This window comes from Varanus komodoensis, unplaced genomic scaffold, assembly GCF_004798865.1.
Source record: "Varanus komodoensis strain SLA01 unplaced genomic scaffold, ASM479886v1 scaffold6_2, whole genome shotgun sequence".
NCBI lineage: Eukaryota > Metazoa > Chordata > Lepidosauria > Squamata > Varanidae > Varanus > Varanus komodoensis.
In genome coordinates this window covers 6256366-6270443 of record NW_025336346.1, presented here as the reverse complement: position 1 = coordinate 6270443, position 14078 = coordinate 6256366, and the positions used below count along the sequence as shown (strand labels likewise).

The 14078-nt window shown below is 48.3% G+C and overlaps 1 protein-coding gene across 1 annotated transcript in view; it reads left to right on the top strand.

The window, feature by feature from the left end:
• Positions 1-12691, top strand: part of LOC123034258 (hyaluronidase-1-like) — a 13480-nt gene extending 789 nt beyond the window's left edge. Inside the window, exons 2-4 of the mRNA XM_044451496.1 lie at positions 6925-7936; positions 11205-11294; positions 12302-12691. Coding sequence (XP_044307431.1) covers positions 6925-7936; positions 11205-11294; positions 12302-12691 — 1492 coding nt within the window. The remainder of the gene's footprint in view (positions 1-6924; positions 7937-11204; positions 11295-12301) is intronic.
• The last annotated feature ends 1387 nt before the right edge of the window (positions 12692-14078 follow it).

Sequence of the window (14078 nt, the reverse complement as noted above, 5' to 3'; positions counted from 1 at the left end):
AGTTGGCCAGCGGCTGCGCCGGGCCCGGGGGAGCCGGTCCTTGCGCCTCCCGGCCGGCTCGCCGCGCGCGTCCGCGGCGCCCGCTCGCGAAGGAGCGGCGGCCGGTGGAGTGGGAGGCGCGGGGCGGGAGGGCGGCGCGGCGCCGGGGCGAGCGGGCGAGCGAGCGAGCGCGAAGTCGCGGCTCGGGGGGAAATGCCGCCGGCCTGCCCCCCGCGCCCCATCCCGCGCCGCCTTCGCCGCGCTCGTGCCTGAACTTCCCGGGAGTCTCTTCATTGTTCTTTCCTGTGACTCACTTGTCAGTGGTAAAGATAGTTTACGCAGCCTCTGGATTTATGTGACTTCCTTCCTTCTCTCCGGAATTTAAGGGTTACATCACCGGCTTAAGCCAGCCGGGCTTATCCCCTTTTTGGACGAATGGAAGGGGGAGAATAGTTCTTATGTCCACACACACACGTGTCCTGGGCTGTACGAGGGTTTTGTGTTTTTATGAATCTCTTTGTCCTCACATAAAGGGTTTGGTAAATAGCTCTTTTTGGAAAAGCCATCTTAAGAGTTCATGCTGAAGCATTATTCCCACCGAAGCCCTGTTTTTATAATATTGAGTTCCCTGCCTCTTACTTCTCTGCAAGTGAGACCCGAATCTGATACAATGAAAACGAAACACAAAACTTCGCGGCTTCTTTTTTCAGATGCGTAGGACCAATTTGGATTAATTCAGGTTCCCCATCCCAATCTTATTAAAAAAAAGAGATGATCAAATATCAGTCTGTATTCTAACAAATACGGAAAATGCGGGAAAAGAGTGGAGCGTAAATAGGATACGGTGGCAGTGAACGGAGTAAAAAGAGAAAGGGTTATCTTTTTTTTAACTTGGCTTTTATCTTGGCCACAGGCTTTCCCTTTTTGCTTTGCATGACACAAACATGGCGAAACAGAGCCGGAACCGGCGCCCTTCCTGACAGGATCAAATCTTAATTTATTCTCTGATAAGAACGGTTCGGAGCTCTCATCAAGTGGTCGGAATGAAAGAGAATAGACCTGCTGGCCGGGGGGCATGGGTCCTGGAAGCTTTATTTCTGGCATGACACACCAAAGATCAGACCCCTTCGTGGTTGTCTTTGCAGTTCTCATGTAGGTCAGTCTCCACTTCCCCCACTTCTCCCGACATGCACTAGGAATGCCTAGCAATTCTATAAACTAGGATTCTGTAAATTAGAAAAAAGCCCAGTACATTATTGTTGGGCTTTTCAGGTATAAATACAGTACTAAATCTTTGAAAAAGATATGCTCAGAGCGAAGATGATTTTGGAGAAAGAGTAATGTGTGGGAGCTTGCTTTCTTCACTGGTAATAGTCACACTAGAAGCTCTTCCTGGATTGATAGCTGCAGGAATCAATAACTGTCTGGAGCGTTCTCTAAAAGAGATGGATCCCAAAACCTCAGTGTCCCAGAGATCCTTCTTCTTGCTACCCAAAGTGCCTGAAAATGAGGCTCCAGGGGCAACGCTGTCCACTTAGGACTTGTTGTGATTTAATGGCCATTTGTGATAGAGCCCCCTGGCCTTCCCGCTTTGCTCTAGATGAAAGTTCCCAGCCTTAGCAATAGTCATGCTGAGTCCAAAAATTCTGGAGGGCACCAGGCTGCAGAAGGCTGATGGAGCAGCTTAGCTACCCCCCCCACCCCCGGGGGTTTCTGGCAAACGTTCTATCAAAATCAGGACTTGCTAAGCCCCAGGAACACCTTTGCAGACAAGTCTAACCATGTTGTTTACAACCGAGATGGTCAACCCCCTGCACCTTTTGCGGAAGAGTAATGTTATGATGGATTCACCTGAAGTTTTGCCTGAATTGCGATGGCCGCAAGTAGCAGGTGGGTGGAACCAGGAGGTGGGTGAGGCTTAAGCTTTTGCGTCCCCACCCATAGCTGCTGTTGGCCCTGGAGAGAAAGTTGCACTGATGCTGGTGGTCCCACCCTGTAGCTGCAAGGAGGTGACTCATTTTGTGTGTTCCTCCATGTGCAGGTGGAGTGGCTGGAGAGGGTTACTGCTGTTACGTAATGCTGAGCTGCTTCCAAGTGTACGATACACTTTCTGCAGCACATCCAAACAAACTTTATTCTGCCCTCATGAAATAATGTTGTTCCCAAATCCAGATAGGCTTCCCATGGATCAGGGCATCCCTTTTAAAGAATAGTGCACACAACATTACCTCAATTAAATGAAATCCATGCCTTTCCCCTTTATAGCAATATTGGGAGTGTGTAAAGACTGCAGCTTTAGTGATTGAGTCTGTGACCGCTTTAATTGCTGGTTGTCTACCTGTATTTTGTTTCTTAAGCCTATGTCGTGAATCTTGTGATCACACATCCACAGCATCTTTAAGCATCCTTGCCAAGTCGTGCAAAACACTCCTGTAAGTAAAATTAGGACAATCCATATTACCTTGAGCCATGCTGCACCATGACCACAAAACGCCTAATTTAAGAAAATATTCCAAAATTCCAAAGTGTTTGTGGCTTTGGTGCCTTTGCAATAGTTTGGCTGATGTTGTTTATTTAGAACGTGATTCAGAGGCGGGATGGGAAGCATCCAGCCAGGGCAGCCTCGGGTGATGCCCCCAGGAAAGACCCAGGATGGGCAGCCAGGGGCAGTAGAATGCCTGCTGTTATCAGAGATCAGAGCTCACCATTTCCCCACATAGCATCTGTTCTCCCAGCTGGGTGGCTTGAGGAGTATCACCACTGTTATCTCCAGTTACTGATGGCAGATAGCAGTGGGAACTAGCTTTTCCCACTAGCTGTACCTCCCCAGCATCCTCCTCAATGGGGGAGGAGGATGCAAATCCACCCCAACTAAGTCCTTGGTGGAGGAGCTAAATGCCAGTTTTAGAATATCCAAAATTAAAATTGCTTGTTCTTTACCGATTTACTCACCCACAAAGGTCAGAGCCAAGAAGGAGGTCTCTTAACATATTTCCAAAAGTTTCTTAGGTGTAGACTTTTAGCATAGTAGGCTTCTTAGAAAAGGTCTTCTTTAGGTTGCCACAAGTTCCATCATGAAAGTAGCCATCTCTCCTCCTGCTCTGCTATATGTCCCTCATTGGGTCTGTTCATCACTTCTAGGAATCTGTCAGGCTAAGAAGCTTCTAGAACGAAGTTGAACTAGCATGTGCTGTGTTAAGAGTTAGGAATGGAAAATCTCTTGAGTCCTTTGCTAAGCTCATGGAGTGGCAGTAGGCGAAACTTACTCTCAGTTTTAGTCTCTCATCTGTGAAATGGGGATAACAATGCCAGCTGCTTAAAGGGATTGCTCTGTAAATTACTGGGATGCATGGGAAGCACTTGGGGCATTTAAGTAGAAAGCACTATAATTAACTACTATTACTGTTGAGGAAAGTAACACTTGAGATTTGAGCCACATACATTCCTGCTATGAGCAGAGGGAAACTAGCTTGTAAATCTTGAATGGTGTTGCATGGCATCCCTGTAGTAAATGCCTCTGATATACATTTACTCACTATATCAAAGAACTCCTGAGACTGACTGGGTCTCTGGAGTCAAGTGAATGAATTGCTATGGCTCTGAGACTGAAGAATGGTAGTATGTGCCTGTTATTTTTTTCCTTTAATCTAAGAGAGCCAAATCTTACTTTTGGGAGTAAACGTTTCTCCACCTCATTGCTTTCTGTTCCACCTTTTGTGTTCAGGGCTGACATTCTTAAAGAGGAAATCTTAGCTCTGTATCCAGCATTGCTTCTTAATCATTCCCAAAGGCAACATTAGTGCTTCTGAAGCAAAAAGTAATGGCTCCCTCACAACCTGGGGCAGGAACGATTCTGTTCCTGGGCTGGCTGGTTAGTGGCATTTCTGCTTGTACCACTGCAAGCCTGGCCTTCTCGTGGATTTTGGGGTTAGGGTCCTGGGACTAGAGGCAGGTTGAGCAGCTACAGGTTCTTTGCAAGACTTCTCTAGGAGAGTAAAATGGCAGACTGAACTAGGGAAGAGAAGGTTCATTTGCCTGCATCTGGCACCTCAAATAAACTAACCGATGTCTCGTCGGAGGTGGTATTAATTCTTCCTTATTTTTTCTTGGGCATCTTATCAAACGCAGGGATCATTGCATAATGGCCATCAAGCAAACATTCCCATTGTGAGCCCAGTATTGATACCTTTCCTCTCAAACAGAGTTGATGTACCCGCAGCTAAAAAGCCTTTTCGGTTCAGAATGAAGGCTCTCCTGGAGGATGTGGGCTGATGAACAGGGAGATGGCAGGAAGAGTAACAACAGCTTTCCCTCCCCTTCCTCTCATGCCCTCCTGGCGTTGCCATAAATGTGAAAGAGAAAACTAAGTCACAGCAGGGAGACCATAAACCCTCCAGCACTGCAGATCAACAATGGAGCTAGATCAGTTTTATGTAGTCTTCTCTTTTTGGAAAATCACCCCCTGCCCCCCCCCCCCCAGTGTGTTTAGGCTGACAAAGCAAGAAGTCCTATTCAGTGGCCCCATTCACACAAACACCACAGGCCCCTGGGGCTGGGTTGACATTAACCCCGGAGGGTTGCAGTGTGCGCTGGGCAGCTTTTTCATATTCAGGCTGCAACTTTGGCTTGGATGGTGTGAACCTGGCAAACATGGGTTCTTGGTATGGCTTTGTCCTAAACAAGAAGCTGGACTTGGATTAGGGTGTCCACTTATGCATTGCATCACTACAAAAGGAGGGCAAAAGAGGGTCGTGGTTTGCCTCACATTTGCATATGCAAATGTACACATGCACATTTTTAAAGAATTATAAATTATTTCATTTTCATTTCTACCCAGCCCAACAGCTCAAGCTGTCTGCGCTATTTACAACCATTCAGTAGAAATACAGTGCATCTCACCACAGTCCAGAAGACTCGCCAGGTGAGCTGTGTACCTCCTAAGTCCATTGCCCAGGTCCTAAATGTTGAGTGGCAGCTTCAAGGTACCCACCACTCTCCTTCCAAAGAGTTTGTGCCTGTCTTGGATCAGATAGCTCATCAAATAGTGGACGGCCCTCAGCTAGCTCCCCACACTGGAAGAAACTCTTCCGTACAGTAGGATGCCCGGCCATCTCAGGATGTACTTTTGAACCCTTGCAAGACCCGGTGTAAGTACACCCTTTGCATGCTAACCAAGTGGGAGATGGTTTCATCCCCAGCCCTCCCCGGTTTCTGTCTGGAGGGCACAGGATAAACCTTTAATCGAGCTTTATAGAAACCAGACAATAGGGTCTTTCTGGCTTTGGGGCCATTTCTGCTACATCGTGTCATATGAGGCTTTCTGAGAACTCCAGACATTAGTGGATAATGCATTTGACTAAGACTTGCTTCACCTCCAGGGGAAAAGTAAGTTTAATGCAGGTCAGCAGTGACAGACGGCTGTAATCACTGGATCTCTGCTCCATGCCCTATGCAGAAGGAGGTTAATGTGACTGCTCAGCTCCCAGTGGAATTGGCCCTGCTAAGCTGGAAAACATCAGGAGAGGGGAAAGAGGAGTCCACAACGTTAGGAGGAATCTGAAGAGAGCACCCCCGGTTCCTGGGTTTTGTTTGCTGGTGGTGGTGAGCCAGAATGCCTAGAGTCGTAATACTTTATAAGCCCTAAATGCAAAATTTGGGGGCCAGCCTTTCTCCTTTTCTTCAGAAAAAGGAATTGCATTCCAAATGGAGACATGCCAATGCCTGGCCAAGGCAACACAGCAGAATCAGGCCAGCTTTTCTCCAGTGGAGGACACAGCAGAGCAGGCTGATTCACGGCCCCAAAGCCAAGCATCCTCCCAAGAGCAGCCACCAGTGCCCCCTCCCCGCTTTCATGTGTGGCACACGCTGAATTACTCAGCAACTTAGCTTGGAGGGGCCCCTCTGGCAGCCTCGGCAATTAGAGGCCTCTCCCTTGAGAATGGCGCCCAGTGGCTGGGAAGGAGCCCTTTAAAAGCAATCCCTCTTTGTCAGGGGCTTGTCGGCCCTGGCATGACAGAGCAGCGGAGCAGGGTGTGCTGCTGCTTTACTGCCTGGAGGCTTTCGGGCACCGGGATGCTAGATAAAAACATCTGCAATCCAAAAGGGCCAGAACAAACACTGTTGCCAATGGCTGGGTTCGCAGGACACGCCAAGCTGTGACTAAGCCTCCAGGGCTTGGCATGCTGCCAGGCTGGCTTACAAACTGCCCCACAAGCCCTGGCTTGTTGGCCGGCTTGCTTGACCAGGTATCAGTTGTGTCATGCAAACTCAGCCAACTCAACAAGGCCAAGCAGAAAACCCTCTACAGAACCAGAGTGGCTAATAGCTAATGGGATAATGAAGCAGGGTGGACATCCTGTTTCCATGATCTCTTTCTTTTCTTTTTAAAGACTCTAGCCATGGCAAGCAAAAAAAGGCTAACAGGGATGCAGAGGGAAGCCTTGGTGCTCCAGCAGTGCATGCTGGGATACCTGCGGGAGGACTGAGGGAGGCGGAGGGGAAAACTGCCATGATGTGCTGGGCACATTCCAGCCCCAGGGCGGAGGAGCCACTATGAGCGGCTTACCCAGCCAAAGGGTGAAGGCCTCATGCCGACCCGCTCATTGTGTTTTGAGCAGTTGTGCCTTTATCCACTGTAGCATAAGGACAAGGACCCAGACTGAGGTCCTGGTGTGGCTGAAGGACTTTGGGATCCCAGTCAGGGGACCTGTGCCCCCTGAAAAGTAAAAATGAAAAGAAGGCAGAGCTGCTAGTCATGCCTTTCAAGTAAGGCCCGTTTTGGCCCAGAACTGTTTTGGCATCTCTCACACTCCTATGATTCCAGAGTAGTCCTGCTCCGTTGGGGGAAAAGTGGAATGAGGGAGGATTGTGTCAAAAATGACGGCCAGCGGATAACGCAACAGCACGTCTGCATCACACTGATGTGTCCTTCTGTCCTCCTTGTAGCGTTGCACACCATGCGAGAAGCTTGGGCTCAGCCAGGCCGCCACAGTGGACCGCCACACCCTTGAGGCTATGCGAGTCCCTCAGGCACCAGACCGTCTTGCTGCTGCTGTTCTTGTTCCCAGACCTACCTGCCACAGCTGCTTATAACCTGAAGCCCTCCCTGCCCCCAATTGTAAGGGACAGCCCCTTCCTGGTGGCCTGGAACGCCCCGACGGCACGATGCTCGGCGGTCTATGAGGTGCCCCTCGACTTGGACTCCTACAGCATTCTCGTGAACTCCCAGGAAGCCTTTGTGGGTGGGAATGTCACCATCTTCTACTACGACCAACTGGGCCTGTATCCTTACTACTTGAACACGACTGTGCCAGCCACAGCTGTCAATGGCGGCTGCCCGCAGAACACGAGCCTGACACGGCACGTGGAGAAGATGAGACGTGACATCGCTGCTGCCATGCCCTCAGGCTCCTTTGCAGGCCTCTCCGTGATCGACTGGGAGAACTGGAGGCCCCAGTGGGTGCGGAACTGGGATAAGAAAAACGTCTATCGAGACATGTCCCTCTACCTTGTAAGGCAGAAGAACCCCCATTTGTCCGACTACCAGGTAGAAATGCAAGCCAGGTGGGAGTTTGAGACAGCCGCACAGAAATTCATGTCCGACACCCTGCGGCTTGCCCAGTCTTTGCGTCCCCACGGCTTGTGGGGCTACTACCTCTTCCCCGACTGCTATAACTATCACTATTTGGATGACTTTGAGAACTTCACGGGGCACTGCCCCCCACTGGAGGTACAGCGCAACGATGAGTTGATCTGGCTTTGGGAGAACAGCAAGGCCCTCTACCCTTCCATCTACATGGAGGAAGTGCTGAGAACTTCCCCCCAGGGGAAGAAGTTTGTGTGGGCCAAACTGGGCGAAGCCCTGAGAGTCGCTGAGCTGCCTTCCATACAACATTCCCTACCTGTCTTTGTGTATGCCAGGCCCTTCTACACCTACACGCTGAAGGAGCTGACCCAGGTGAGAGAATTGCTGCTTGGTCCCACCATGCCTTAAGCCAGGTGCCTATTCATTTTCGCTCCAAGGGTCATACTGGACACCTGCTGGGGTGAAGGGGGACGTATAGCATGTACATTCATGCGTGCACACACCACTCACATACCTCGATGCGTACAGTCCCCATTCACCCTCCCCCTAGCACAGCAGATCCTTGACCCACAGCGACAGCAACTAGTTCACATCGCAGCATCAAGGTGTTGCCCCTGATACAACCGCCTGAAAAAAAGAGAAAGAAAGTTGAGAAATGGGCTCCATGCTTTCTGCCATGGAAGTTTCCTTCCTAGAGCATTCCCAGAGCTGCTTAGGAAGCCACTGGAACCTTCTGCAGGGATTCCTAGGATGCTCCAGAGGCCTTTCAGGAATGAGGTTTCTATGGGAGGGACCATGGGGCCGGCTTGCAGGCTGTTTTCCCTTCACTGGTGGTGGGGAAATCCAAGGCATCTTAGGGCCACAAGGTGAAGCTCAGGTGGGAGCCTGCAGGGCAGGGTTTTTGCACCCTGGCTTAAGTCCTGTAGACTTGTTGATGATGTCAGCAGCAAGACTGAGTCTTTCTTCCTGCTCGTGAAATGTATGATGAATTCAAGCTGACTAAGCAAGGAACTTTACAGCCCACAGGAATGAGAAAGAGCGAAGGAGCCACTTAATTCTTGAGTTTCAGACTTGAGGGCTGCATTAGCTACCATCATAAGTACTGCAACCAAATAGGAATCACCAAAGGGTGAAAGGGCTAATGGGAGAGACTTTTATTAAGATTAAAATGCAATCTTTACTCACAGGGTATTTTATTAGAATATTTTTATCCTACTATTCTCAAATGATTCTAGAGTGGTTTGTAAATAATTTCTTCCAGCATTCCTGTTATTCTTTTAACTCCCTTCCATCAGCTTGTGGCCATCACTCCTCGACATATGCTGTTAAACCCGATACACATGGAGCTAATGCTGAGCATTTAATATCTGCACTCACATTTCACATCATTTTACTGGCCATGCTTTCCTTCTGATTACATGGAAATAAGTCTGTCTGCATGAACAATTGTCAAATAATTTTGGGCTCTATTGCAGGCTTACAGATCCATTATGGGTCTTGATTTTTTCCATCCTAGTGTGTAATTCAGCCTTAAAACTAGCTTTACTGATGTGTTGTACACGCTTTTCCATAGCACTTTAGGTTTGATTTTAACTCCTGTGGTTCACAAGATAAAGCACTTTTGTTGCACCAAGTGGAAGTGACTAGGTTTGGGTATAAAATGACCTCCACTTACCTCCTGTGCATCTACACACGAAACAGACTTCTGTTGCACTCAATCATGTATGCAACATCCAGTGGGATTGATATTTTTTATAGAAAATTAAATTTGCTTATATTTAGTGTCTGTTCCAAAATAGAGAAAGAATAGAAAGCATGATGCACTCGGTTAGCTTTCTGCAGATCCTCACTTTTAATGAAGAAGGAAAAGGAGTACAAGCTACACCTATAGTGCCAAAGTGTAGGACTCAGCTGCCTTGCCAGTGACCCAAAGGAGGACCATGTGTCTCTGCCCTGGGAGATCAATATAAGCAGTAGAGCTGGGAATCCCTCTTGGGAACATGGAAGGCTGCTTTCCAGCCCAGTGCTGTCTATTCCAGCTTTCGCACATGAGCTGGGCTACATGTCCCATCATCCTCAGCCAGCCTGTATGGCAGTGGCTTCTGGGGTCTCAGGCAGAGACAGGTCTTTCCCTGGCTGTTCTCTTAAGTGAAGGTGCCAAGGAATGAACCAGGAGCTTTCTGCGTGCAAGGCAGGTGCTGTGCCCCAGTGTAGGGCTGATTTTAGGAGATGGCCTAACGTGGTGGTGGTGGTGGTGGGCCTTCATGTTGGGAAGGACCTGCAAAGGCTGCTCTCTGGAAGGAGATCGGGGGAGGACACAGCGAAGGAAGTACCGAGCAGCCACTGGGATGCCTCAGGAGGAGCTGTCAGGTGGCCCCACTGAGAGCGGTGCTGGGCATTTTCTTGCTGCAGCCTCGTGTGGTTCTCCAGCACAGCCATCTGCCTATGCGTTGTTCAGAGCAAGGAACGGGTCACGGTGGCAGCATCAAGTGCAGACCCAGAGAGCTGCGACTGCAGCTTTCCTGTTGTGGCATTTGGCCAGTGAAGCAAACCGGAACCTTTTGAACGGCCTGGGGTGGCAGTGGCAGCATCGGGACCCTCAGCCCCGCTAGGATCCACCCCACCTTCAGGCTTGCTGCCTGAAGCAGGAGACCCAACCTGCCTCATGGGAGAACCAGCCCTGCGTCTCCAGAGAATGAGAGCACAGTTCCTTTCGGACAGCATAATCACCCACATGCACGGGCTGAGTGTGGGTTGTCCATTGGACTGTGGGTTGTTGTTGAAATATGAGTTATTGTGTTATTTAAACTCAGCCACACTAACAAGCCAGGGCTTACTCACCGTGCATAACCCAGAAAGAGAACCTATGATTTGGGATGTCCGGGGACTTAGGCTTATTTATGATTAACAAGCCATGGTTTGTTAGTGCAGTTGAGTTCACACAACAAGATAAACCACATGTCAACAAGAATCCACAGTTCAATGACGGCCCACACTCAACCCTTGAATGTAGGCTTTGCTGTCTAAATACAGTTAAATACAATGCCTGCCAGTTGGAATTGGTAGGTAAGGAAGTGGCTCTGTACTGGTTGGAACTATTCTCCTGTTGAGGACTTCTCACTTCTTCCTGGGGATAGTAGTAACAGAGGAGTTAATGGTCTCACTAAAGCTTAGTTGAAAAATCACTTGAACTCAATAGCTGCCTTAGCCGTCATTTCTCTTGGTAGAAGGTGGCGTGCAAACCGAACAGATGCACAGCTGAGGACTGCTCCCTGTCTTCTTGAACATCAGGAGCCAGCTGTTGCTGCCTGTCCCAATGACCTCTGCAAATATGCAGCACAGGGTTTGATTTCACACATACCTTGATTAAGGGGCAGGATGTGAATTGGCTCTAAGTTTCTAGAGATTATGGTAACTGTCCTAAAGGCTGAAAAATGAAATGTCAGTGTCCACTGAATAACATGATTTGTCAACCTTGCAAATATTTCTTTTTAAAGATGGTGGGGGTATTAAACCTGACAGACTCAAGGCTCTCCACATGTATGACAAACACTTTCAGGGAAATAGTCTCACCAGAAATAGCTTGTCAGCTACCCTGTTCCTGCAGATTTATTTGTGCCGGTTTCTATTGCTGTTCCAGACAGATTTGGTGTATACCATCGGACAGGCTGCAGCCATGGGAGCTCACGGGATTGTGCTCTGGGGAGAGTCAGACTATTCTCGCAACCGGGTAATTTAACAGCAGTGCCTGAAACGGCGTGTCTTCTACTTTCTGTCTCCCTCATCTCTTTTGCTTATAGTTCAGCATCATTTTGCCTGATAAAGGGATAATGAGGGGGGTGTTCCTGTAGCTATTGGGTGCTGAAAGACTTGTAGAGGGACCCTTGGGCTTTTATTTTTATTTATGAAATGACATCCTGTCGGACTTGAAACGTTACTTCTGAGAGAGTAAGGGATTAAAAATTGTGTTGAGGTGGGGAGTTTAGAGACAAGCATCAGACCCCAGTCCAGGTGGTACCCTAAAGTAGTTTTTGGCTGACTTCTTATACTAGAGGCCTTGAACCTGGGTTGTACCATTTCAGACTCAGGTCACAGGGCAGGGATCACGTGAATGCACACTCTTGTGTAAACACACACACACACACACACTGCACATAGAAAATTAGATGTTAGGGAGGTCATTAGGGATGTCTAGAGCAAGGCTGTTGTCCTTGACATCCTGCTTTTCTATATGCAGGTCTTGTTTTGTATGGAGAAGGACCCAATCCTATGAAACTACTATTCCAGCTACAGTTTGAAATTGTGCAACCAGAACAGAGATCTGCAATTCTGGTCAGAACCAGGCCTTTGTCCTTAGCTCTGGCCAAAATTTGGAGGAATTAGGTTTTGAAGGAGGCTGAAAGGAAGTTAATATGCATTGAATAAAAGATGGGGAAGGGTGGGGGTTGGTTTCTGTACATGCCAAGGCTGTGGGATTTCTCATCCCTTAGGCAGCAAGGTATCTTGGGCCAAGCCTACAAGTCTCCTCCACTGATAGCAATGGGAAATTTCAAGAGAGAGAACTGCTTTACATTGGTTGCTGTTTGGACATTTAAGAACTAGTCAAAGCTGAGTAACCAAGATCATAACATCTTTAAATTCTTATAGTTTGTTAGATTCAGCCTAGCTATATAGATTTCCCCCCTGCATTTGTACTTACTCTTTCAATATATATTTCTCCCCCTCCCACCCCTCCAGACCAACTGCTTAAAGATTCAAGACTACCTGATTAACACCTTAGGCCCTTACATTGTCAATGTGACTATGGCAACCAAACTTTGCAGCCAGATTACTTGCCAAAACCACGGCCGCTGCATTCGCCGAAGAATGGACTCTGACACCTACTTGCATCTCAGTCCCATGTCCTTCCGGATCCACACACTCAGAGGTGGCAGCCAGACCCAAGTGTCTGTGACAGGAACCCTGAGCCATCTCCAGAGGGACCAGATGAGACGGGAGTTCAGGTGCCACTGCTACCAGGGCTGGAGTGGAGAAAATTGCCACTTCCGAGGCCGGGGCTGGAGGCTGCGGACATGTGGCTGGTGCATTCTTGGGGCAGCTCTCTCGGTGCTGTGGGGGTGGCATTGATGAGCTTTTGGGGCCAGCTGCTAAGAATGTGAATTGTGTGAAGCCAGTGGGGTGCACTGAGTCCCACACCATCCCTCTGCGTGGCGGAGAGAACGAGGCAAGCATGGCATTTGGTGACAGAAGTATTGTCAAGTGTTGTGACTCCCACTGGCTTCCCAGGATGTTCTCCTCTCGTGGTGTTTCACCAAAATGTCGTATATGTGGATCTCCCCCGGCAACATGCATAACCTATGCAGGATTCTGTTCTTCCAATACACAATGGGTTTCCTTTCTTTCATTTTAGTTTTGTAACTCTCTTCACCAGCATAGAAAGCAGCTTTAATACTCGGTGGTGCACATTTTCCAAAACTGTGACAAGAACAATAGTTTTCTAATACTATTTTTTTCTTTTTTAAAAAGCAATATTTATGCAGTCAGGATCTGATATTTATAACAGTTGAATAATGGTGAGGTCACCTTTTACTGCATTGTACTGTATTTAAGCAGATTATTTATATACAAAGCAAACATTTCCTACTTGGACTGACTAGGTGTGTTCCAAATGTGATAGGTGCTGTATAATTGAGGAATGTGCGTATGTAAGTGTGTGTGTGTGTGCTACCTCTTCTCACTAAAGTGGGAAGGGAGAAAAAATAATTTTAAATTAAATATTTTTAATGTGACATTTATTACTCCAGAGCTTCCTTCCACTGCATTGCCACCACTAAGATCAACCCAGCAATTTTTTTAAAAGCCAAGTACCTGGTACAACTTCTCTGCATTTCTTCTCATTTATGGAAAAGTCTCCCAGGGCTGAGGAAGGAGAGAGCGAATGCCAGTGCCATCTGCTGTCACCACTTTTTGTCCAAGTAGGAGGGAACTGCTTGGCTGCTGTCCTACTACGAAGCCAAGCAAAGCACAGGATTTGCATCCAGTGGGACGTACTTGGGTTGTGGTGCGCAGGACTACACTGTTGTGTTCCCTCTATGGGGAAGACCAGCACCAGATCTTGTAGGGGGAGGGAAGAGCCCCCAAAGTGGACATGGGCCCAGCATGGTGGCCAGAGCAGCAGCTCTTGCAATGGCGCCCCTTTTCCGGGATGGCTACTCTCCTTCTGCAAGTGTGCCAGTTTGAGGGAGAAACATGGAGCAGTGGGAAACAACCCCCTAGGCAGCCAGTTCAACCCTGATGCTCAAGGGGGTGACAGATCATGGCCACGCTCCCATCCCAGCTGTTGTCAAACTCTCCATTGCATTAGTGGATTTCCATCCATTCAAATAAACAATATCATACCAAAAGTACGGCATTGAAACAAGCATCCCAAAGAGAATGTTGGTCTTAAAAACAAACAAAAAAGCAAACCAGTAGTCCTTAACAAAATGAAGAGCAGCAGCAATCAGAGCTTGGT